Raw genomic sequence first — 27,276 nt, forward strand, 5'->3', positions numbered from 1 at the left:
CTACTGGAATTAAACCGGACAGAAATCTGAATCTGCTAGCCTTGGGAAATTAAAATTGTTGATCTTGCATCACCATTGCCAAGGCATTTTTTTTTTTCACTTTTAGTCAACATATTTATTTCATACTAGAGGCCCAATGCACAAAATTCTTGCAAGAGTAGGCTGCTGGCACTGGCTTCCCTCTGGCACCCAGGACCCGGGCTTCCCTCGCAGTCCTGGCTTCGTCCGGAAGGTTGTCAGGTCTAATTAGCATATTATGCTTTTATTATTATAGATATCATTTTTAAGAGTTTGTTGAGATATAACTTATATACTACAGAATTCATCCTTTTCAAGTATATAATTCAGTGGGTTTTAGTTTGTTTATAAAGTTGTGCAACAATCACCATTTAATTTCAGCACATTTTCATCACCACAAAAAGAAACCTTATACTCATTAAAAGTCACTCTCCATTTCCCTTCTCTTCTCCCCAAACCCCTACTAATTCACTGTATGGATTTGCCTATTTCATTCACATTCGCGTAAATGAAATCATACAAATTGTGGCCTTTTGTGTCTGGCTTCTTTCATTTAGGATAATGTTTTCAAAGTTAACCCACATTGTAGCATGTATCAGTACCAAATTAAATACTTATTATTAAAGATAATTTTACTTCTTCCTTCCCAATCTGGATACCTTTATTTCTTTTTCTTGACCATTTGTGTTGGCTAAATCTTCAGTACAATGTTGAAAAGCAGTGATAAGAAGAGATATCCTTGTCTTAGACCTGATTTTAGCAAGAAGTTTTCAGTCTTTCACCACAAGCATGAAGTTAGCCATGAGTTTTTCATAGATGCTCTTTACCCACTTGAAGAAATTCCCTTCAATTCCTATTTTGTTGAGTGTTTTCATCATAATAGGGAATGGGATTTCATCAAATGCTTCTTCCACATCTACTGAGATAATCATGTGACTTTTGTCCTTTAGTCTATTCATATGGTATATTACATTGATTTTTTTTATATATATTTTATTGATTTTTTACAGAGAGGAAGGGAGAGGGACAGAGAGTCAGAAACATCGATGAGAGAGAGACATCGATCAGCTGCCTCCCGCACGCCCCCTACTGGGGATGTGCCTGCAACCCAGGTACATGCCCTTGACCGGAATCGAACCTGGGACCCTTCAGTCCGCAGGCCGACGCTCTATCCACTGAGCCAAACTGGCCTGGGCTACATTGATTTTTGTGTGTTGAACCAACCTTGCATTCTAAGATAAATTCTACTTGATCAAGTTTTATAATTCCTTTTCTATGTTGCTGGATTCAGTTTGTTAATATTTTGTTGAGGATTTTACATGAGATATTTCTGGGTTTTTGTTGTCGTTGTTGTTTCTTGGATTTTACTTGTTACATCTTTGTCTGGTTTTGGTGTCAGTGCAATACTAGCCTCTTAGAATGAGTTGGGAAGTGTTTCTTTCTCTGTATTTTAGAAGAGTTTGTGAAGAAATGGTGTTAACTCTTCTTTAAACACTTGATAGAATTCACCAGTGAAGCAATTCAGTCCTGGGTTTCTCTTTGTTTGGAGAGAGAAGGGAGTTGCTTACTAATTCTGTTTATGATAGGTCTATTCAGATTTTCAATTTCTTCTTAAGTCAGTTTTTGGTTATTTATATATTTCTATGAATATGTCCATTTTATCTAGTTTATCTAAATTGTAGGCATACAGTTGTTCATAGTATTCCCTTATAATCATTTTTATTTCTGCAAGTCCAGTAGCGATGCTCTCCTTTTCATTTAAGTAATATCAATCTTCTCTCACTCTTCTATCCTTGGTTAGTTTATGTAAGCACTTTTCAATTTTGATGATCTTTTAAAAGAACCAATGTTTGGTTTCTTTGATTTTTCTCTGTTGTTTTTCTATTCTCTATTTCATTCCTTTTTCTCTAATATTACCTACTTTCTTCCACATGTTTTCAGTTTAGTTTGCCCTTCTTATTCTAATTTCTTAAGTTAGAAGGTTAGTTTATTAGAGATCATTTATCTTTTTTTTAATTTTTATTTATTTTCTCCTCTTTTGATCTTTTTTTAAAAATTCTTTATTGATTAAGGTGTTACATATGTGTCCTTCTTCCCCCATTACCCGCCCATCCCTCCCACTCATGCCCTCACCCCCTGTTGTCTGTGTCCATTGGTTAGGCCCATATGCATGCATACAAGTCCTTTGGTTGATCTCTCCCCCTTCCCACCCCTTCCCCTACCTTCCCTCCAAGGTTTGATGGTCTGATCAATGTTTCTCTGTCTCTGGAACTGTTTTTGTTCATCAGTTTATGTTGTTCATTATATTCCACAAATGAGTGAGATCATGTGATACTTATCTTTCTCTGACTGGCTTATTTCACTTAGCATAATACTCTCCAGTTCCATCCATGTTGTTGCAAATGGTAGGAATTCCTTCTTTTTTAGCGCAGTGTAGTATTCCATTGTGTAGATGTACCACAGTTTTTAATCCACTCATCTGCTGATGGGCACTTAGGCTGTTTCCAAATCTTAGCTATGGTAAATTGTGCTGCTATGAATATAGGGGTGCATACATCCTTTCTGATTGATATTTCTAGCATCTTGGGATATATTCCTAGAAGTGGTATTACTGGGTCAAATGGGAGTTCCATTTTTAGTTTTTTGAGGAAACTCCATACTGTTCTCCACAGTGGCTGCACCAATCTGCATTCCCACCAGCAGTGCACGAGGGTTCCTTTTTCTCCTCATCCTCACCAACATTTGTCATTTATTGATTTGTTGATGATAGCCATTCTGACAGGTGTGAGATGGTACCACATTGTCGTTTTGATTTGCATCTCTCTGATGATTAGTGACTTTGAGCAGGTTTTCATATGTCTCTTGGCCTTCCTTCTGTCTTCTTTCGAAAAGTGTCTATTTAGATCAGTTGCCCATTTTTTGATTGGGTTGTTTATCTTCTTTTTGTTAAGCTGCATGAGTTCCCTGTAAATGTTGGAGATTAAACCTTTATCGTGGACATCATTGGCAAATATGTTCTCCCATGCAGTGGGCTTTCTTGTTGTTTTATTGATGGTTTCCTTTGCTGTGCAAAAGCTTTTTATTTTGATGGAGTCCCATTTGTTTATTTTCTCTTTAGTTTTCATTGCCCTAGGAGCAGTATCAGTGAAGAAATTGCATTGGCATATGTCTGAGATTTTTCTGCCTATGGATTCCTCTAGTATTTTTATGGTTTCCCGTCTTATATTTAAGTCCTTGATCCATTTTGAGTTTATTTTTGTGTATGGAGTAAGTTGGTGGTCTAGTTTCATTTTTTTGCATGTATCTGTCCAATTTTCCCAACACCATTTATTGAAGAGACTGTCTTGACTCTATTTTATGTTCATGCCTCCTTTGTCAAATATTAATTGGGCATAGTGATTTGGGTCGATTTCTGGGTTCTCTATTCTATTCCATTGATCTATATGTTTGTTCTTGTGCCAGTACCAGGCTGTTTTGAGAACAGTGGCTTTGTAATACAGCTTGTTATCTGGTATTGAGATGCCACCTACTTTGTTCTTCTTTCTCAGGATTGCTGTAGCTATTCGGGGTCTTTTTTTATTCCAGATGAATTTTTGGAAAGTTTGTTCTAGGTCTGTGAAATATGCCGTTGGTATTTTAATGGGGAGTGCATTGAATCTATAGATTGCTTTGGGTAGAATGGACATTTTGATGATGTTGATTCTACCAATCCATGAACATGGTATGTTCTTCCATCTGTTTACATCTTCCTCTATCTCTTTTTTCAGTGTCCTGTAGTTTTTCGCGTATAAGTCTTTTACCTCCTTAGTTAAGTTTATTCCTAGGTATCTTAATTTTTTTGGTACGATGGTAAATGGGATTGCTTTTTTAGTCTCTCTTTCTGTACATTCAATATTGGTGTATAGAAATGCCATAGATTTCTTGGCGTTAATTTTGTATCCTGCTACATTTCACGAATTCATTTATTAAGTCTATTAGTTTTTTTATGGAATCTTTTGGGTTTTCTATGTACAATATCATGACATCTGCAAATAAGGATAGTTTTACTTCTTCTTTTCCAATTTGGATGCCTTTTATTCCTTCTTCTTGTCTGATAGCAATGGCTAATACTTCCAGTACTATGTCGAACAGGAGTGGTGAGAAAGGGCATCCCTGTCTTGTTCCTGTTCTTAGGGGAAATGGTTTTAGTTTTTGTCCATTGAGTGTGATGCTGGATGTGGGTTTATAATATATGGCTTTTATTATGTTGAGGTATGATCCTTCTATTCCCACCTTGCTGAGTTTTTATCAAGAAAGGGTGTTGGATTTTGTCAAATGCTTTTTCCGCGTCAATTGATATGACTATGTGATTTTTCCCCCTCCATTTGTTTATGTGATGTATCATGTTTATTGATTTGTGGATATTGTACCATCCTTGCATTCCTGGTATAAATCCTGCTTGGTCATGGTGTATGATCTTTCTGATGTACTGCTGGATCCAATTTGCTAGGATTTTGTTGAGGATTTTGGCATCTATGTTCATGAGGGATATTGGCCTGTAATTCTCTTTCATTGTGTTGTCTTTATCTGGTTTTGGTATTAGAGTGATGCTGGCTTCATAGAAGGAGCTTGGAAGTGTTCTTTCCTCTTGAATTTTTTGGAATAGTCTGAAGAGGATAGGTTTTAGTTCTTCCTTGAATGTTTGGTATAACTCTCCTGTGAAGCTGTCTGGGCCTGGGCTTTTGTTTGCCAGAAGCTTTTTGATGACTGCTTCAATTTCTTCCATGGTTACTGGCCTATTGATATTTTTAGAATCTTCCTGATTGAGTTTTGGAAGGTTGTATTTTTCTAGGAATATGTCCATTTCCTCCAGGTTGTCTAGTTTGTTGGAATAGAGTTGTTCATAGTATTTTTAAACAATCCTTTGTATTTCTCTGGGGTCTGTTGCTATTTCACCTCTATCATTTCTGATTTTGTTTATTTGGGTCCTCTCTCTTTGCTTCTTGGTTAGCCTGGCTAGAGGTTCATCAATCTTGTTTATCCTTTCAAAGAACCAGCTCTTGGTTTCATTGATCTTTTGTATTGTTTTTTGTTTTGTGTGTGTGTGTGTGTGTGTGTGTGTGTGTGTGTGTGTGTGTTTTGTCTCTATGTCATTTATTTCTGCTCTAATCTTTATTATCTCCTTCCTTCTGCTCACTCTGGGCTCTTCTTGCTGCTCTCTTTCTAATTCTTTGAGTTGTAGTATTAGATGATTTACTACCATTTTTTTCTTGTTTTTTGAGGTAGGCCTGTAGAGCTATAAACTTCCCTCTCAGGACTGCTTTCATTGTGTCCCATAGGTTTTGGATTGTTGTGTTTTTATTGTCATTAGTTTCCAGAATGTTTTTAATTTCTTCTTTGATCTTATTGGTAACCCAATCAATATTTAATAACATGCTATTCAGCTTCCAAGTGTTTGAGTGTTTTGGATTGTTTTTATCGTAGTTTATTTCTAATATTATGCCATTGTGGTCTGAAAAGATGCTTGGTATGATTTCAATCTTCTTGAATTTGGGGAGACTTTGCTTGTGACCCAGTATGTGGTCTATCTTTGAAAATGTCCCATGTGCACTTGAGAAGAACGTATATTCCGCAGCTTTGGCGTGAAATGTTCTGAAGATGTCAATTAAGTCCATCTGATCTAGTGAGTCATTTAAGATTGTTGTTTCTTTGCTGATTTTTTGTCTAGAGGATTTATCCAGTGATGTCAGTGGTGTATTAAAGTTCCCTACTATGATTGTATTGTTGTCTCTCTCTCTCTCTTGATATCTTCCAGGAGATTTTTTTAATGTATTTGGGTGCTCCTGCATTTGGGTGCATATATGTTTACCAGGATTATATCCTCTTGTTGTATCGATCCCTTTAGTATTATGAAGTGGCCTTCCTTATCTCTTGTTATGGCCTTCACTTTGAGGTCTATTTTGTCAGATATAAGTATTGCTACCCCAGCTTTTTTTTCATTTCCATTTGCCTGAAAGATATTTTTCCATCCCTTCACTTTCAGTCTGTGTGAGTCACTTGTTCTGAGGTGGGTCTCTTGTAGACAGCATATATATGGGTCATGTTTTTTTATCCATTCAGCCACTCGATGTCTTTTGATTGGAGCATTTAGTCCATTTACGTTTAAAGTTATTATTGAAAGGTACTTGTTTGTAGCCATTTTTATTTTTTGAGGCTGTGTTCCTTCTTACCTTTTTATTTCTTCTTTTTACAGCATTCCCTTTAGCATTTCTTGCATTGCTGGTTTGGTAGTGATAAACTCCCTTAGCCTTTTTTTTTGTCTGTGAAGCTCCTGATTTCCCCTTCAATTTTGATTGATAGTCTTGCTGGATAGAGTATTCTTGGATTGAGTCCCTTACTTTGTATCACTTTGTATATCTCCTTCCATTCCCTTCTAGCTTGATGTGTTTCTGTTGAGAATTCATTTGATAATCTGATGGGGGACCCTTTGTAGGTAACTCTCTGTCTCTCTCTTACAGACTTTAACATTCTCTCTTTGTTGATAACATTTGCCATTGTAATTATGGTGTGTCTTGGTGTGGGTCTTTTGGGATTCATCATGCTTGGGACTCTTTGTACTTGAGTAACTTTTTTCTTCCCCATATCAGGGAAGTTTTCTGTCATTATTTCTTCAAATAAATTTTCTAATCCTTGCTGTTCTTCTTGTCCTTCTGGCAGCCCTATTATACGTATGTTATTTCGTTTTGCATTGTCCCAAAGCTCCCTTAGGCTCTCCTCCTGCTTTTTAATTTTTTTCTCTAGTTGCTGTTCAGATTGGGCTTGTTTCTGTACCTGATCTTCTAACTCGCTGATTCGGTCCTCTGCTTCTTCTAGTCTACTGTTGAAGCCTTCCATGGTGTTTTTTATTGTAGCTATATCATTTTTCATTTCTTCCTGATTTTTGCATAGGTTGTTGATTTTCTCATCCATCCCGTGTATGAACTGTGTGACCATTACTCTAAATTCTTTTCTGTCATGTTGCATGCTTCCGTTTCACCTATTTCCTTACATGGCAATTCCTCCTTTTCTTTCCTCTGGGGATTGCTTCGTTGTCTTCCCATTCTGACTATCACCAGAAGGTTCAGATGTCGAGTTGCAGGAGCTGGACCATGTGCAGTGGGAGTTTTGCACCCCCCAAGTGTCACTGAAAAGCTCTGATAACAAGACGTGCGGTGTTGGTGGGAACCACACTCGCCCTGGGTCAGAGTCACAGGAGCTTAGTGTGGCCTCGTGTGTGCACCTAGAATCAGGGACCCTGCCTGTGCCACATTGAAACAGAGAACGCACTGGTGTGTGCCAAAAATCAAAGTCCCCTATTGCATGTCAGGAGTCAGAGGCTCCGTGTGTCCATGCTGAGAATTGAGTATCAGCATCTCTGTTTCTTGGTGCTACCTCACACTGAGAATCAGGTCCCTGTGTGCACATGCGTCAAGAATTGGAGTCACTGGCTCTTAGTGTGAATGTACTGGGAATCAGGGATCTCAGGCGTACGTAACGAGGAACGGAGTCTAGTCACTGGTGGTCAATGCTGCCTCTTGTTTGGAGATTCAGGGTCTCCGATCTGCCCAGAAGACCGGGTTGCTCAGTCGCACTATGTTGGCAGGAGGTCCACTTCTGCCCTGCGGTAAACAGCCTTCTGTGTGCACTTGCCCTGAATCAAAGTCAGGTGGCTCTGCCCCTTAGTGTGGGTGTGCGGTCTGGTCATGGGGGTGTGCACTGTAGAAAACAAACTCCCTGTATCCATGTACCCAGGCTCAAATTCAGCACTGCCTTCCTGTGTGGGCACAGGGTCTGGTCATGGGGAATAAACTCCCCGAGACCGCACATCCAGGTTCAAATTCACCGCAGCCTCTCTGCTAAGGTACAGGGTCTGGTCATGGGAAACAAACTCCCCGGGTTTGCACCCCCAGGCTCAAATTCAGTGCTGTTTCCCTGCATGGGCGTAGGATCTGGTCACAGAAAACAATCTCCCCAAGGTCGTGCACCTATGCTCAAATTCAGGACTGCCTTCCTGCCTGGGCATGGAGACGAGTCACGGGAAACAAATTCCCCAAGTTCACAAGTCCAGGCTCAAGTTCAGCGCTGTCTCCCTGCCCTGTGTGAGCACGGGATCTGGTTGCAGAAGACCACCTCCCTAGGGGTGAGTGGCTAGGCTTGAATTCCGCTCAGTCTCCCTGCCTGGGTGCGAAGACTAGTTGAGGGAAACAAACTTCCTGTGTCTGACACCAAGGCTCAAAGTCAGGCAGAGTCGCCACTGCTTTGTGTGTGCAGAAAGCCTTATTGTGTGGCTGGGGTCTGGTAATTTCTATGTCGCTGCTGTGGGGGCAGCGGGGGAGGGGGATTGGCTTTGTGACTTACAGAAATCTGCTGGTGTCCCTAGGTCTGCAGCTGTGGTGGCAGGTCTTCTACCAGAGCGGCTGTAGGGTCCTGGTTTGCTTCTGAGACCAGACTGGGTGGTGGCGAGGCTAGGATCCCAGTCTCAAGCAGTTGTGTTCTTCAGGATGGCGTGGTCTCTGTGCCGCTGGTGTCCTCCCCAGAGTGTTTGCGGCAGCCGCGGGGTTTTGCCGTCTAAGACTGCCCGGATTGGAAGCCCCCTGGAAGAACTGCAGGGTCTAACTGTCCCTATTTCACTCACACACACACCCACACACGTCCACACACACCTCTATCGCTCCCTCACTCTCTCACACACTCCCCCTCCCTACCTTCTTGCCGGTCGCCATCTTGCCTCCTCTACTCTATCCTTTTAATCATTTTTTAATATATGTGTTTAAAGCTATAAGTTACCTTGTAAGTACTACTTTAGCTGCATCCACAAATTTTGATAAAGTTTTTCATTTTCATTCACTTTAAAGTATTTTCTAATCTCCCTTTGATCTCTTTCACCCATTTGTTATTCAAGAGTATGTTGTTAATATACAAATATTTATCAGTTTCCAAAATTTCCATCTGTTTTTTATTTTCATTTCATCCATTGTGGTCAGAGAACATGTTTTGTATTATTTCAATCATTTTAAATTTATTGTATGGCCTAACATTAGTCTTCTCTTTTGAAGACTAATCTGTGTGCATTTGAGAAGAACGTGTATTCTACTGCTGTTAAATGTGTATTCTATGATATCTAGTAGGTGTAGTTTATTGTGTTGTTAAAGTTTTCCATTTCCTTATTGATTTTTCTGCCTATTTATTCCACTCATTTTTGAAAATGGAATATTAAGGCCTTCAACTATTATTACTGAACTATTTCTCCTTTCAATTCATCAGTTTTTGCTTCATATATTTGAGGGATATGTTGTTAGGTGCATTTATGTTTATAATTGTTATACCTTCTTGGAAAGCTGACCCTTTTATTATCAAAAATATCCCTCTTTATAAAAATTTTTGTCTTAAACTCTATTTTGTTCAAAATTAATATAGCTACCCCAGCCCTTTGATTGTCACTGTTTGTATGATATATTTTCCACCCTTTCCTTTCATCCTATTTGTGGCTTTCAATCTAAAATGTGTCTATTGTTGATAGTATACTGTTGGATCATGTTTTTTTAATACATCCTGTTTATCTCTGCTGTTTAATTGAAGTGTTTGATCCATTTTATATAATATAATATAAATAGGATTTACATCTGCCATTTTGCTATAGGTGTTCTATATGTCTTAAATATTTTTTATTTTATTACTACCTTCTTCTACATTAAAAAGATCCTCTAGCATACCATTTTAATTCCCTTGGCATTTCTTTAACTACATATTTTTTAGTTGTTTTCTTAGTGGCTGCCCTCAGGATTACATTAACATCTTAATTTATCACAATCTAGTCTGGATTAGTGTTAAATTAATTTTAATAGTATATAAAAGCTTTGCACCTTCATATGATAACCCTAGCCCCAGATGTCATCATCTCTTATCTATAGTAATATCTTAATTCTCTTTCCTCACCCTTGCTTGGCTCTTTCCTCACCCTTGCTTGGCCCTTCCTATTAAGTAGCCAAAGTAATTTTTTTTCTAAGTGTAAATCAGTATTATTATCCCCTTGTTTAAAATCTTCCAAAGGCTTCCCGTTGGACTGAGATTAAGGACTGACTCTCATACCATGGCCTCTATAGCCAGAATGATCTGGTTCTTGCCTACCTCTCCAGATTCATCACAGACCAATTGCTAACTTGAACTCTGAGCTTCAGCCACAGTAATCTTTTCAAAATACTTCTAAAGTGTCATGCTCCTTCCTGCCCCGGGACCTCTGCTGTGCTGTTCTTCTGCCTCACATATACTCTCCCATTACTCCCACCCCTTCACCTCATTAACTTGCCTCCTCAATCCTCAGACACCAGCTCCAATGTCATTGCCTCAGTAAAGCTTTCCTTGATCTGAGAATAGCTCAGAAGCTCACACTTTTCCTTGGTCATTCTGCCCCAGCTATTAATTATATTTCCATGTGAATCTGATTTTCTTTTTTAAAAAATTTAATAAATCTTTATTGTTCAGATTATTACAGTTGTTCCTCTCCCACCCCCCCATAGCTCCCCTCCATCCGGTTCCCACCCCACCCTCTGCCCTTACCTCCCCCGCACTGTCCTCATCCATAGGTGTATGATTTTTGTCCACTCTCTTCCCGCACCCCCCACACCCCTTACCCCCAATATTGTCAGTCCACTCCCTTCCTATGCCCCTGATTCTATTATATTCACCAGTTTATTCTGTTCATCAGATTTTTTATTCACTTGATTTTTAGATTCACTTGTTGATAGACATGTATTTGTTGTTCATAATTTTTATCTTTACTTTTTTCTTCTTCTTCCTCTTCTTAAAGAATACCTTTCAGCATTTCATATAATACTGGTTTGGTGGTGATGAACTCCTTTAGCTTTTTCTTATCTGTGAAGCTCTTTATCTGCCCTTCAATTCTGAATGATAGCTTTGCTGGGCAGAGTAATCTTGGTTGTAGGTTCTTGCTAATCATCACTTTGAATATTTCTTGCCACTCCCATCTGGCCTGCATAGTTTCTGTTGAGAAATCAGCTGACAGTCGTATGGGTGCTTCCTTGTAGGTAACTAACTGTTTTTCTCTTGCTGCTTTTCATATTCTCTCTTTGTCTTTTGCTCTTGGCATTTTAATTATGATGTGTCTTGGTGTGGTACTCTTTGGATTCCTCTTGTTTGGGGTTCTCTGCATTTCCTGGACTTGTAAGTCTATTTCTTTCACCAGGTGGGGGAAGTTTTCGGTCATTATTTCTTCAAATAGGTTTTCTGTATCTTGCTCTCTCTCTTCTTCTGGCACCCCCATAATTCGGATGTTGGTACGCTTGAAGTTGTCCAAGAGGCTCCTTACACTATCTTCATATTTTTGGATTCTTTTTTCTTTTTGCTTTTCCAGTTGAGTGTTTTTTGCTTCTTTGTATTTCAATTCTTTGACTTGATTCTTGTGGTCCTCTAGTCTGCTGTTAGGTCTCTGTATAATATTTTTTATTTCAGTCAGTGTATGCTTAATTTCTAGTTGGTCCTTTTTCATATCCTTGAGGGTCTCACTAAATTTATCGGCCTTTTCAAGGAAATTCTTGAAAAACTTTATAACTGTGGTTTTGAGCTCTATATCCAGTTGTTTGCTTTCCTCCATTTCTTTCATTTGTGATCTGTTTCTTTGTCTCCACATTTTCACTGCTTCCCTGAGTTGGTAGAGTAGCTTTGTGTGGTAGGTGTCCTATAGGGCCCAGTGGCTCAGCCTCCCCAGTTACCTGAGGTGGACACTCTTGGTGGCACCCCTTTGTGGACTGTGTGCACAGCCTTGTTGTAGTTAAGTCTTGATTGTTGTTGGTATCACTGGGAGGAATTGACCTCCAGACCAATTGGCTGTGAGGATCAGCTGTGTCTATGCTGGGAGAACTTCTGTGCTGGAGACACCCTTATGAGACAAGACTTGCAAAATTTCAAAAGCCTCTGTGCTCAGCTTGGATGGGGCGGAGTCTCAGGGTGGAGCAGACAGCATTGGTTTCCCGTCAGCCCTGCCCTATGAAGCCCCTGGGTCTCAGTGTCCCTCGGTAATCGCTGCAAGCACCTCTGAGAGAAAGCCGCCCTTGAGTTCCACCCGCTGCCAGACAGTCCAGTTTCTCCCCGAATGAGTCTGGGTTCCCAGAAACTCGCCCAGAACTGGAGTTCAGCGCAGTCAGGAGCTTCCGTCTCCCTCCCACTTTAGAAAACCAGCTGCACACTCAGCTTCCCGTGCACTCAGCCACTCGTCCTCTCCGCGCACACGCGTTTCTGTACCTCAGCCTTTTGCAGCTCCTCTGAGTCTCAATGTGCTTTCCTCTTTCCTTCTAGTTGTAGAATTTCCACTCAGTCAGCTTTCCTGTGGTTCTGGATAGTGTCCATTTTGTCTTTTAGTTGTAGTTTTGATATTGTTGTGCGAGGCAGCAGTTTAGGTGTTTACCTATGCCACCATCTTGGTTTCTCTGTGAATCTGATTTTCTACCCTCACTCAGCAAGAAGTGGTACAAGGTCCTGTTTTATAAGGGCCCATTCCATGTCTAATTTACTCCCCATTCTACTCATCGTCTAACACAGAGCTACATATAGGAACCACTCAATAAATAAAAAAATAAATAAACTGATTAATCTTTTATTAAGCTATCATTATATTCTAACTATAGGCCAGCACAGTTTTCAGTGTTTTACCTGTATTTTCTCATTTGATTCTCAGCCTTGTGGGGTAGGCATTATCATTATCATCCCAATTTTGCAAATAAGGAAATTGAGGCACAGATAATAAATGTCTTTTATGGGGGGAGGGGGTCACACAAGAGTGGGCAGAGCAGGATTAATATCTTCCTAACTCCAAAACCTGTGTACTTCACCATTACCCATGACTATAGAGAAATTTGGCTGATTATTTAAGTCAATGCCAATAAAATGAGAATTGTCCCTCTCTCTGTTAGTTAAAAAAGTGCCCCAAACTCCTGTAGAACTGCCCGTGGAGCTTGAATGAGCCTCTAGCCCCTTCCTTGTCTTCTGACACTGAGTTTGATTATTTTGAACAACTAAGTACTCAGAACCCAGACTTGGCATGACTACACAACATGATTAGACTAATGATCTCTAGTGGGTCATAAAATGGCTATGATGGTTATCCCAAATGTAGGAGCTCCTGAAATGTTTTGAACTGCAGCATTATCAAAGAAGAATAAAGTTTCCCTAACTTTGGACAGATTCTTAAACATTTTGAGAAAAGTTCTCTTCTCATTTGAGAGTGGCAACTGGCATACACACAGATACACATGCATAGAATGGTCAGATGTACCAACACTAATGTGTCCGAACAGCTCAGCACCTCAGGAGTGACCTCCTCCTTCATGTTATTAACAGCTGTGTGAAGGTATACAAAATGCAATAAACCATACACATTCAAAATGTACAAAATGACCATTTTTGACATATATATGGTAAGGTTTATGCCTATAATCTTGCTACTTGTTTTCTATTAGTCTGACCTGTCCTTGTTCTCTTTTTTTTTTTCTGATAGCTTTTGCATTGAGTATTTTTAATTCCATTTTACCTCCTTTGTTGGCTTGTTTCGTCAGTCAGTGGTTATTTTAAGTTTATGGTATATATCTTTAATGTTTTATGGTCTAATTTCAATTGCTATTAGACCACTTACTGAAAGGTACATGAGCCTTCTAATAGCATATTTCCATTTCTCCCCTCCTGGGAGAAATTTTGAAATTTTGAAATTCAGTGGTTTGTTGTTGTTTTTAATTGTGGTAAAATATATACAACCTAAACTTAACCATTTTTAGGTGTGCAATTCAGTGGCATTAAGTACATTCACATTGTTGTGCAACTATCACCACTATCAAACTCCAGAACTCTTCCAGTGTCCCAAATGGAAATCTGCAGCCATTAAATAATAACTCATTCCGCATGCCCCCAGTCCCTGGTAACCACTATTCTACTTTCAGTCTCTAAAAATTTGATTATAAATTTACCTCATATAAGAGGAACCACATAATATTTGCCATTTTTGAGTCTGGCTTATTTCACTTAGCATAATATCTTCAAGGTCTATCCATGTTGTAGTATGTGTCAGAATTTCCTTCCTTTATAAAGCAGACTAATATTCTGTTGTGAGTATATACACATTTTGTTTATCCAGTTGTCTGTCAGTGGACATATGGGTTGTTTATCTTTGGAACTTATGGATAATGCTGCTATTCTTCTCCTAGCTTTTATGCTATTATTGTCATACATTTTACTTATACATTTGTTATAGACACACTATTTTTGTTTCTATAGGAAATTGTCTTAAAGATAACTAAATAGAAAAATACCACATATTTATCCACATAGCTCTTGCTGGTGTTTCTTTATTACTTGGCATAGCTCCACATTTCCATTTATTTTTCTCTCCTCCTGCCTGAAATTGCTGCCAACATTCCTGCAGTGCAGTGCAGATGTGCGGATAATAAGTCCTTCAGCTTTTGTATGTCTTAAAAAGTCTTTATTTTTTCTTTTCTTTTTTTCTTTTTTTTTTTAAATATATTTTATTGATTTTTTACAGAGAGGAAGAGAGAGGGATAGAAAGTTAGAAACATCGATGAGAGAGAGACATCGATCAGCTGCCTCCTGCACGCCCCCTACTGGGGATGTGCCCGCAACCCAGGTACATGCCCTTGACCGGAATCGAACCTGGGACCCTGCAGTCCGCAGGCCGACGCTCTATCCACTGAGCCAAACCGGTTTCGGCTTTTTTTTTTTGTTTTTGATGTACATTTTCATGGGACATAGAATTTGAAATTGAAAATTTAGAGGACTGAATGAAAGATGTGGCCCCACTGTCCTTTCACTCCCAGCAAGAAATCTGCTGTCATGCTTATCTCTGCTCCTTTGTACAAAGGACTTTTTTCTCACTCCAAAACCCAGGCCCCTCTGAATCCTCTTCTGCTCCTGTGATCTTGGGACTTCCTGTTTGTCTTTGCATTGCCCCATTTCAGCAAAAATCCTGCTAAGTCAGTTTAGCCAGAATCCCCTCGATACCCCCAGGTGACCTCTGATCACTGTGGCCTGCCCACAGCAGGAACCCCGGCAGGTCGGTTTAGCCAGAAATCACCCCATCCCCGCTGATTCCTGATCTTTCCTCTCAGTAGTTTTCTGTCTACTGACCCACCCCCAACACTGCTCCATGGCTATAAATCTCGATTTTCCATGTTCATAACTGAGTACAGAGGGTAGGGGGCCCAGGCCTCTGGGGAGCTCCTGAAATGTTTTGAACTGCAGCATTATCAAAGAAGAATAAATTTGTATCACCTTGTTCCCTATTGCAATAGTTCCTCAATAGAATCTGTTTTTATTGCTTTAACTACTGTCCAGCTCTCGTTTTTATTTAGTAATCTTCATATGCACAAAACACACACGCACATGTACACACATGTGCACCACACATAAAACATGCATGCACACATGTGTACACACGCACATGAACACATGCCCCATGGCTCCAGATGCTCCCCACAGGTTGGGCTTAGGAGTGCTCCTTGGGAAAGAACTTGGAAGCAGCTCCACCCCAAACAGCAGCAGCTCTGACTCTTTCACAGGAGGGACCATGAGCAGTACCCACCGTTCTCCGTTGCGGCTACATCAAACTTAGAGGGCTCGGCCACCAGCCTCTGGATCTGGGCCAGCGTGCTGTAGGCTTCCTTCATCTCCCTCCAAATGAGAAACACGTCCTCTCGGACCCCGGCTCCTGGGAGGGAAACACAGTGTGAGTGGGTGGCCGTGGCTGGCAGTCCAAGCAGGCCTGGCACACCCTGGCCAGTTTTCTGGAACATTTTGAGCATCAAATTCCATGTGTCAAGCAGAACATAAACAGACTCATAGATACAAAGAACAGACTGATGGTTGTCAGAGGGGAGAGCGGTTGGGGGCTGGGTGAAAAAGGTGAAGGGATTGAGAAGTACAGGTTGGTACTTAGAAAATAGTCATGGGGATGTAAAGTACAGCATACAAAATACAGTCAATAATATTGTAATAATTACGTATGGTGGCATGTGGGTACTGAGGGAACACTTTGTAAAGTATATGACTGTCTAACCCAGCCTTGGGCAAACTACGGCCTGCGGGCCGGATCCGGCTGTTCTATCCAGTTCTCTTGCTCTCCCCTCTGCTCCTTTACTTTGAATTTATATTAGTTCACACAAACACTCCATCCATGCTTTTGTTCCGGCCCTCCGGTCCAGTTTAAGAACCCATTGTGGCCCTCGAGTCAAAAAGTTTGCCCACCCCTGGTCTAACCCAATGGTTGGCAAACAGCGGCTCGCAAGCCACATGCGAGGCTCGCAAGCCGCCGTTTGCCGCCCTGTTGACTAATGAGTTTGCCGAACACTGCCTTAGGGGAAAACACTTAAAAAACATTTTAGTAATGTACTAATGTCTTTAACCTGAAGTCAAAACTTCTGGGTAAGGGTAATGCCTTACACAGTGGTCGGCAAACTCATTAGTCAACAGAGCGGCAAACTGCGGCTCGCGAGCTGCAGTTTGCCAACCACTGGTAACCAATATGCCATACACCTGAAACTAATACAAAGTAATACTGAATATAAACTGTAATTGAAAAAAATACAACTAAGCGTTCCCTTCCTCTTGTCACCCCCCCTCCTCCCCGCCTCCCCCCAACACACACCATGAGCAACCTGAAGCAGGACGACGAGCACAGCACCAGCACCGGCACGGGCTCCGGCGGCACCTTGGAGGAGGAGGTCCGGACACTGTTCGTCAGTGGCCTCCCTGTGGACATTAAACCCAGAGAACTCTACCTACTCTTCAGGCTGTTCAAGGGGTACGAAGGGTCCCTGATCAAGCTCACATCGAGACAGCCTGTTGGTTTGCGATCTTTGACAGCCAGGCAGGAGCAGAAGCAGCCAAGAATGCGTTGAATGGTATTTGCTTTGATCCCGAGAACCCGCAGACCCTGAGGCTAGAGTTTGCCAAAGCCAATACCGAGATGGCCAAGAACAAGCTAATGGCTACACCAAATCCCACCAGCGCTCACCCCGCCCTAGGAGCACACTTCATCGCACAGAACCCCTATGACCTGATGGGGACTGCTCTGATCCCCACATCCCCAGAGGCCTGGGCCCCCTACCCTCTGTACACCACGGAGCTGACCCCCAGCTATCTCACACGCTGCGTTCACCTACCCAGCTGCCACTGCTGCTGCCGCCGCCGCCCTGCATGCTCAGGTGGCTGGTACCCTTCCTCTGATACCACCCAGCAAGGATGGAAATACCATCAGTTCTGTTAGTTTCTCAGTCTTGTTACCACAGCTTGACGCTCCTGCCCCCCGCTGGGGAGGAAGCTGCCTGCTTGCCCGCAGCTTCCACTGTCCCCAGGTGGCCTGTGGAGAGCTGCTGCTTTCCTCCAACGACTGTGAATTTTAAGCTTGACTCAGTGGACTGCTTCCTGTTCCTCTCTCTCCTCTCCCTCGGACCTGTCCTGCCCAGAGCCCTTCTCCAAGGCCTCAGGGGAGGGTTCTGGGACACCCAGATCCAGTTCCAAGGCCTCACTGGGACCGAGCGAGGCCCGACCTCCCGTCCAAACTTGCTTTTGTAGCTTCACCTCGGAGAAACAAGGTGTTTGATTTTGCATGTTTTCTGGCATGAATTAAGACACTTACACTTGTGTATATGTGAGTGTACAGTTTGTTCTCACACTGTGTCACCATAGCAACAGGTCCTGGCCTTTAATGGTTCATCATTCCTGGTCCCTCTCTTCACACCCCTCCCCTACACCCACCCTGCTTCGGTGAGGCCCACGCCCTGTCGCCAGTTCCACTGCCCCACACACTTCCCAGCTGAACAGCAACAACCAGACCACCCGACAGAGTGTTTCCTTTTTCATTTCAAATCGGGGTCCTCCACTTCCTCCTCAGATGGGCCAGCAGCTGTTCAGAGCATCCCTTCTCTGCCCATTTTGCTCACCTCTCCACAGCACACCCCACCCCTGCCACTGCTCCTCATTCTTTCCAAACTACCAAACCAACCAAAAAGTGAAAGTATTTTTGTACCCTGTGTAACAAAATATTTATGCATCATAAAGGATTTTTCATGTGAAAAAAAATACAAATAAAATTTTTAAAAAAGAAGTACTAACTGGTAGTTATAGGATAGTCACGGGTATGTACTAGTAAAGTAAGCATAGGAAATATAGTCAATAATATTGTAACAACTACGTATGGTATCAGATGGGTACTAGATTTACCAGCATGATCACTACATAAGTTATATAAATGTCCAATCATTGTGCTGTACATCGAAACTAAAATAATATTGTACATCAAATGTAATTGAAAAATTAAGAAGTTATTTTTAAAAAATTTCCATGTTCCCCAATAACCTCTGGGAAGCAGAACTGAAATCCCTACAGAAGTGCTGTCACATCAAGAAACTACAGCTGCCCATCTGGGACTGTAATAAATATTTATAAAGTAAATATTTGTAGCAGCCCAAATATTTTAAGGTGAATTATTGATAATACTCAAATATGATAAAGAATAAAAATATTCAAAGGCACCTAATAAATGCCAGGTGAATGTGGCGAGGAAGGGAAATGTACTGGTTTAGGAAAGTGACGACCCTTATCCTTTCTTGATTTCGCTGAGACTGCCTTGTTTGAAAGCACCTTCACAAGTCTTTCTTTCCCCTGAAGTTACTGAGTCTTTGGCCTCCTCTTCTGGACCTCTGCTGTCTCAGTTTAGGGCTAGGTTAGAAGGTATGACTTTATTTTTCATGGCATGGCTCATTTATGTCACTCTCACAATAATCAAAGTGCGTCTATGGTAAGATGTCCAAGGCTGGGACAAAGGCTCTGCCCTCACATAGGTTCTGCTCTAACACATCAGTAGTTTCTGGAGGTTAAGGAGGTGTAAGAGCAGGAAGGATATAGGTATGACTAAAGTGCAACAGGAGGGATCCTGTGGGGTAACTTGACTGTACCAATATCAGTATCCCAGTTGTGATATTGTCCTATAGTTTTACAAGAAGGATCTGAGTAAAGGGCACATGGATCTCTGTATTACTTCCTACAACTGTACATGAACCTACAATGATCTCCACACCTCTCCTCTGTGTGCACATGGCCAGTGGTGACTACAAAAGACTACCATGAGTGGAAGATGCCACCCACCCACTTTCAGTGGTATCTGTGGGCCCAACCACCAACCTAGCACTACTCAAGGCACTGTGGGCTACAGGGGAGTCCCTGACCCTGTGCTGCTTTAAATAGTTGTAGAGACAAGAATTTAGCTGTTGTATTGCTAATTTTAAAAATTCCATTCCAATAAAAAATTTGTGTGGGTCTGTTTAATCCTCACTCAAGGATATGTCTTCTATTGATTTTTAGAAAGAGGAAAGGATAGAGAGAAACATTGATTGGTTGCTTCCTGTATGTTCCCCAACTTGGGACAGAACCTACAAATTAGGTATGTGTCCTGACCAGGAGTTGAACCCACAACCTTTTGGTGTATGGGACAATGCTCCAACCAACTGACCCACCTGGCCAGGGCTGAAAATGTTATTTAAAACAAACAAACAAACAACTACTCTACTTCACAGACTGTATACAGTTGGCTCAGAGAACACTGATGATGTTATCATGGAAGTAAGCTGGGTCCAAATTCTATAATGATCAGTACTTTTTTTGGGGTGCTTGCTATGTGCCTGACATATGTTTGGGCCTTCCTAGACATTTTCTTGTTTCTTTTCACCACAACTCTGCAAGCAAATTCTATTCTTGTCCCCACTTACAGCTGTGTAAGCGTAAACTGAGGCAGAATGAGTTGTCCAAGGTCACACTATCAATGAGTGGCAGAGCAGAGTCAAATCCAGTTTGGTGTGACTACACCAACTCAGCCACTAGGACTAGTTGCGCTGATAAAGTGGTGAGTGGTTAACAAGGGGCCCTGCAGCCCCTACTCCAGCTGCGATGAGACCCCACCTCCCAAGCTTTTCTACTAACAGTCTCCAGACACTGAGATCCACAGCCACAGAGATTGAGGGACCCCCTTGCCAAGCCTGTCGGGTAACAGTCCCCGGACACTGAGAGCCACAGCCACAGAGGAGGAGAACACAGGTCTACAGGCCACCCCAGGAGACTCATACACCAGGCCACAAGGCTGACCGTAAGCCGCCAAGACAGATGGGGCAGACCAGAGTCAATGTCTCTGAGGTGAAAAGTAGTCAGGAAGGGCAGGCAGAAGTTCAGAGCATCCCTCATCCTAGAGACGGGGCCGGGCCAATTCCTGCCACGTTACATTATTAAATTTGTAATCTTCATTCTAATACTTTCCAGCAGTGAATAAGAACCAAAGGGACTCCATAGTTCAGCCCTCCCGAAGTTGGCCAGATTGCCTGATGGAGCATTCGCAACTGTGCCTGTAAAGAAGCGGGTGACAAGCCCTGGTGGAGATGGGGGCCACCATGGCTTTGCAACCATCTACAGTCTAAGGCAGGGGTGGGCAAACTTTTTGACTCGAGGGCCACAACGGGTTCTTAAACTGGACCGGAGGGCCGGAACAAAAGCATGGATGGAGTGTTTGTGTGAACTAATATAAATTCAAAGTAAAGGAGCGGAGGAGAGAGCAAGAGAACCGGATAGAACAGCCGGATCCGGCCCGCGGGCCATAGTTTGCCCACGGCTGGTCTAAGGAGTGAAAGGTGATGTGCACCCAGCTCCATGCTGGAATTCCAAAAATATCACAAACTGTGGCCAAATGCAACCTGCAGCTACAGGCCTTTCTGATGCTGGGAGAGTCAGCCTGCCTTTCAGCCGCTCGCACCAGCATGGGCGTGTTAAGTAGCAGGGTTCTCTCTTAAAATGTTTCAAACGAGTCAAGGCTTCCCATTGATATCTTAAAAGAGAGTGACCACAGGTCAGCATCCGAGGAGATCCTACCGGCTCCTGATGCAGGGACAGGAGAGTGTGCCTCAGGGGCAGCAGTGACCTGGACACGCGCCTTGTGAGAGCCGTGGTTGGCATTATCACCACATTGGTGTAGCCATGTAATTAGGCAGCTATCGGTTCTTACACTGGGGATCGGGAAACAGAACTCAAAACCATCCATTTAACTAGTTTTGTTTAAAAACAAAAACAAACCAGCTAATGAACAAGGAAAGCCCAAGCTAGTAAAAGGCATGACTCCGTGTTAGGGGTTCTGCTTCCAGTCCCTTCACAGCAGTGCCGAAGGGCTGCATTTTCCCGTGGCCCTTCTGCGGGCCTTGGCTGGGATATAGGGCAGCTGCAGCCCAGGGAGACAGCCCACTGGGAACAGAGAGGAAGGAGGACAAGGCACAGGCAGGTTCAGTGTCAGAGGCTCACACAGAGAAGGACAAAACAACAATGGAGCCCTCAGGATCTGGCCGTCAGGGCATCGACCAGCCAGGCCTGCAGTGTTCACAGGCAGGACATGGTTCCTTATAGAGACATCTGGGTGGCCTGAGAGACCCTCCAACCCAGTGACCCTTCCTGCACCCCCAACACCTCCACATGCCTGAAAGCTTGCCGCACACTGACATCAGCTGAGAGAGATGCTGCATTAAGCTGCTGCTCTTCATTTGCTCCCAGAACTGATTTCTCAGACTGGCTGGTTTAAATGAAATAAGACCAGGTCAGATATACACTGAGTGGCCAAATTATTATGATCTCTGAATGCATAACAATCTGGCCACTCAGTGTATATCCTATATAATAAAAGGCTAATATGCAAATTGTCCCCTCGACCATGAGTTCGACCAGCAGGCAGGCCAGCCAACCGCCCATGTTCCCTCCCCCTGGCCAGGCTGGCCGGACACCACCCATACACAAATTCATGCACCGGGCCTCTAATAAATATCCTATCTAATAAAAGAGTAATATGCAAATTGACCGTCACTCCAACACACAAGATGGCTGCCCCCATGTGGACACAAGATGGCCACCACAAGATGGCAAGCAGGGGAGGGCAGTTGTGGGCAATCAGGCCTGCAGGGGAGGACAGTTGCGGGGGGACCCAGGCCTGCAGGGGAGGGCAGTTGGGGGGAACCAGGCCTGCAGGGGAGTACAGTTGGGGGGGGGGGACCAGGCCTGCAGGGGAGGGCAGTTGGGGGTGACCAGGCTGGCAAGGGAGGGCAGTTAGGAGTTACTGGGCCAGTAGGGGAGGGCAGTTGGGGGGAACCAGGCCTGCAGGGGAGGACAGTTGGGGGTGACCAGGCCTGCAGGGGAGGGCAGCTAGGGGTGACCAGGCCAGCAGGGGAGCAGTTAGATGTTGATCAGGCTGGCAGGGGAGTGGTTAGGGGGTGATCAGGCTGGCAGGCAGAAGCAGTTAGGGGCAATCAGGCAGGCAGGCAGGCGAGCAGTTGGGAGCCAGCAGTCCTGGATTGTGAGAGGGATGTCCGACTGCCCGTTTAGGCCTGATCCCACCAGTGGGATTGGGCCTAAACAGGCAGTCGGATATCCCTCGAGGGGTCCCAGATTGGAGAGGGTGCAGGCTGGGCTGAGGGACACATACACTCCCTCCCCATGCATGAATTTTGTGCACCGGGCCTCTAATACACACACACACACACACACACACACACACACACACACACACACACTAAGTGGCCAGATTATTATGCGTTCAGAGATCATAATAATCTGGCCACTCAGTGTACTTTGATGTGTCTGGTGAAAGGGGACTTACTACATCCACAAAGAGATTGAAAGTGGTGAAACCAGTAGTTTTTGTTGTAATGGGGAAATCCCCAGGTACTGGTTAAAGTATATATTAAGGTGTTGAGTCCTGGCCAGTGGTTAACATCGTCAGCCTGCGCACTAAAGGGTCATGGGTTCAATTCCCCACCAAGGGCACATACCTGGGTTGCAGGTTTGATCCCCAGCCTTGGGGGTTGGGGGGAGGGCATGTGGGAGGCAATTGATCAATGTGTCTCTCTCATATTGATGTTTCTCTCTCTCTCTCCCCACCTACCTCTTTCCCTTCCACTTTCTCTAAAAGTCAACTCAAAAAAATATCCTCAGGTGAGGAGTAACAAAACAATGTATATATTAAGGTGTTTTGTTGTCAAGAGGTCACTAATCTGATGACCACCCCAACCTCTGAGGTGAGTGTGCAACTGCCTCAGTCTCGCCCGATGGAATCAACCACCAATTGAAGCAAGTAGAGTCACTTCGCCATCTTCTTGGGGACAATGAATACATATGTTTCACAAGGGCATGATGCCTCTAAAAGCAATTTCAAATACCACGTGTGGGCGGCTCTCGGTAGGTGGGTGTGGTACTAGCTCCTGGGGCCTCTCTTCTAAGGAGAGCACTGTGATGTGCAAATGTAATGCCATCCAATAGTCCAGCATCCCACAGAGCCCCGGCATACAAGCCATCATGTCTTCAAGGTAAAGAGCAAGTGCTCCACCAAACTCACAGGAAGCATGCCCCCGCTGCGGTGTTACTGGGCAAGCAGCCGGTACAACACAGCCATGGGGGCAGAGAAGCAACCCCTAAAGAAAAAAATGCCGAAAGTTCCCATGAACATGCGTTACTTGAATAAATCTATTCCATGTAGAATAGGTAATACCACTTAAAAGATACCAACTCAAAGGGGCAGCATTTTAATGAAATGGTAAATTCAGGAGAATGTTATGAGTTTCCTTAGAGCAAATTGATTACAATTGTTTTTCATCTTTTCCATCACAAGATGGCCTGGGCTTCTTTCGGTTCTAAGGGACCTACAGTGAGGGACCTACAAAGCAAATGCAAGATGACCGAGCTGCCCCTGCATCCCCATCAGCCAGCTCTGACCCTCAGGAAAGCGTGAGGCCAGGATCAGTGTCTGGGACAGCAAGCACACACCAGCACCCAGCCAGCCTCCGTCCTCGACAGAACCCGTTTGTGAAAATGGGTCATGTGGAGACTCAGTCTCACTCACACGGTGGGGTCTACTCCCGGCTCTGCAAGGACATTCAGGAAAGAGCAAGTTTCAGGAGACTAGTTATTGTCTTCAAACTCACAGGAGACTGACCTGGAAACTAGGACCAATTATTTTAAAATATCCTCTTCTCAACAGGACACCTTCTTGAAGCATCATCATTCACTCATTAATTCCCCAAAACTCAATCAATGCCTTGATCAATAACATCTGGTCTCTGGAAATAGAGTGAACAGAAAATAGCTCCAGTGTTAAGAGGTTCTCACTCCAGAGTGTGGTCCTCAGCACCCCTGTCAGAACCCCCAATCTGCTTAACGAAGTGCAGAGTCCTAAACCCCGCACCAGGTACATTCTGAGGGTGGGGCAACAGGAAATTAAAAGCATCCCAGTGATTCTTTTGCAACAAAAGTTTGGGGCATTTTAGTCTAATAGATGAGAAAGGCATGTAAACAAGTTATTCCTATCAAAAACATTCTTTGTGGGGGGGGGGAGGGGAATAAAGTTCGATGATTTCCAGAAACAATATCCTGATGTCCCTATTTCTGCCCTGACATCCAACCTTCTGGATACCATGCCGGCCCTCATTGATCTGGTTCATAGCATCCTACTACTTAGAGTACTGTTTACTTTAGATGCATTTTATAATGGCTGCTACTTGCTGATACATAAAGGAGAAAGAGGGGGAAACTAAAATTTACCACGTACCAGCCAACATGTTGGGCATTGAAATATATTAACTCATTCACTCTCACAACAATCACACAACTAGGGTTATCACCCCATTTACAGATAAGCAAACTGTGGTTCAGGGAAATTAGGAACTTGCCCAAGGCCACACAATTGCTAAGTAAAGTCAGGACTCAGCCTCAGGTCTGTGTGTCCGAAGCCTCGATACACTTCCCACCCTGATCATCGATTCCAGTCAAGGGTACATGCCCAGGTTGCAGGCTCTCTCCCCAGTGGGGGGCGTGCAGGAGGCATCCAATCAATGACTCTCATCATTGATGTTTCTATCTCTCCCTCTCCTTTCCTCGCTGATTAAAAAATAATAATAATTTTAAAAAAATTTTAAATCTCCTGGAATCATGCTGAAGTGACTGAGTGATGCAGCCTGCATCACCTAACAAGACATGAGCATAGAGAAATCCCTCCAAATCTTTTAACAGTTAAATCGAGCTATGGCTGTTTTTAGTTTCCTTCGAGGGGCTTATAGACCCATCATCTCCTGGGATGGAAACCATCCAGGCTAATTCTGAGACACAGGTGACAGTGGTTGCCCCCCAAGGCAGGGCCTAATGTGACGTTCTGGTGAGTAACAACACACACCTGCCAGCGGGGCTGGACTTGGCCAGCCCTGGGACGCAGCCTCCACAGGCCAGGCCTTCTGGTGAGCAACTCAGAGAGCTCGCAAGTGTCGGGCTCCTGCCACCTGCAGCTTCTCTCCCTTGTCGAACTGTGACTTCCTTGGACCCGGAACTGTGTCTATTGGTTTTGGTGACCACTCTCCCTGGCACGCCCTGACTCCTGGCAGCTCCTTCTAAATAGGCTGCTCCAGAACAGTGGTCGCCAACCACCGCCTCTTTTTGTTGTGGAGCAAACACGAGTAAAGACCACTGGAGTCCAGACCAAATTAAAATTTAGGGAGCCTTTATTGCCAGCCGGCGACTGCTCTCTCTCCACGCAGGGAGGTCAGAGAGCAGCCCCGACCCTTTGTGCAAGACCACTTTTAAGCACATTTACCACATCCTGTTTTTGCAGAGTAAGTAACCCAAGACAAAACAGTTTTTCCCAAATAATGTCAGGGCCATGCTATTGACGACCATGTTATTTACAGGGTTATCCTGTTCTTTAGAAAGCTGACAGTGTTGGATTTTGCAAGGCTATTTTGTGAGGTGCAAGGGGAAAGGGGCCATGAGACCATATCTCAAGGCCTGGCCTGGTGTCAGCACTGACAACACTATCTGGGGCATAGTCCACGGCCTCTCCGGAGTGCTCAAAAATCCCCACTCTCTAACACTTTCATCACTGCTCCCCAGAGCTCAGCACACTGCTTGGCTCTCAAATAACAAACGGGAGTGGATCTCTCACCTTGAAATCAGAGCAAGTTTTTCAAATGTTACCAGAAAGCCTCACTATTTCTTTTTCCTAGTAGCTCGATTTAACTGTTAAAAGATTTGGAGGGACTTCTCTATGCTCATGACTTGTTAGGTGACGCAGGCTGTGTCACTCAGTCACTTCAGCATGATTCCAGGAGATTTTTTTTTTTAATTTTTAATTATTATTATTTTTTAACCAGAGAGGAAAGGAGAGGGAGAGAGAGATAGAAACATCAATAATGAGAGTCATTGATTGGATGCCTCCTGCACGCCCCCACTGGGGAGAAAGCCTGCAATCTGGGCATGTACCCTTGACCGGAATCGAACCTGAGACCTTTCAGTCCACAGGCAGATGCTCTATCCACTGAGCCAAACCAGTTAGGGCCCAGGAGATTATATTGGTGATGGAAGAACTGGGACGAACCTGTCTACCACTGCCCAGGCCAGGAGAGGTACAGTGAGCAGTGGGCATCCTGGGGGCAGGCTGGCCTGCAGCCAGGAGCTGAGAATAAAACCAGGATCCCAGGATGCACACACACTGTTGGAGGAGGAATATAAGGTTCCCCACCCTCATCGGGCTCACTCTCCTGTTGGGAAAACTAGACCTGCACATGCATCCGGTGAAGGTGAGCGCTGAGGGGAAAAGAGGTACAGGGGAACAGTTCTTAAGTTCTAAACTGGGATCCTGGTGCTACAGAGAGAAGGCACCACTTTTCAATCAGCAAGCAGAAGCATAATGTGCATTCCAAGAGTGTGGGGTTCCCTCAACAGGAACCATGTCTTTTATTCCTTTTGAATCTCCTTAACCTGAGTGAGACTGTAAAGCACACAAATGGAGTTTAATAAATGCTTGTCTCATAGCAGAGAAAAATGAAAGTGAAAATATTCAGAGCACCCACGGTTAGAAGGAGCAGGACCTAGAGGTCAGTAACCTCCTGGGCCATGTCGATTGTGATGTGGCAGCAGCTTTGGAAGTGTAGCTGTTCCAGCTCCACCCACCGAATTAAATAGAGTCCTGGGAGAAGGAGGCGCCTGCCTTCCAAGAGAGCCTTCTGCGTCAGAAAGCTGTAAACAGGCACCACCCGTGCTTCTAAATTAAATTAGAGACGAGGAGCGAGCAGCAATGCCACGGCCAGTGATGAGCCAAGAAACTTTAGCTGACTAAAGGTCGCCAGTGTCTACCAGCAACACAACTTGGTCACTTTTCCT

At 43.6% G+C, this 27,276-nt stretch overlaps 1 protein-coding gene and 1 pseudogene across 4 annotated transcripts in view; one reads left to right on the forward strand and one right to left on the reverse strand.

The window, feature by feature from the left end:
- The window catches only part of VWA3B (von Willebrand factor A domain containing 3B), a 167,338-nt gene that overhangs the window by 97,612 nt on the left and 42,450 nt on the right, over positions 1 to 27,276 (reverse strand). For all 3 annotated transcript variants that reach the window (XM_080684536.1, XM_080684535.1, XM_080684537.1), the window contains one exon: positions 15,638 to 15,763. In XM_080684536.1, coding sequence (XP_080540662.1) covers positions 15,638 to 15,763 — 126 coding nt within the window. The remainder of the gene's footprint in view (positions 1 to 15,637; positions 15,764 to 27,276) is intronic.
- On the forward strand, positions 16,701 to 17,320 carry LOC308256298 (RNA binding protein, mRNA processing factor 2-like; annotated as a pseudogene). Its single transcript has one exon. The product of its transcript is annotated as an RNA binding protein, mRNA processing factor 2-like (transcript).

This window comes from Plecotus auritus (assembly GCF_963455305.1).
Source record: "Plecotus auritus genome assembly, chromosome: 8".
NCBI classification, from domain to species: domain Eukaryota; kingdom Metazoa; phylum Chordata; class Mammalia; order Chiroptera; family Vespertilionidae; genus Plecotus; species Plecotus auritus.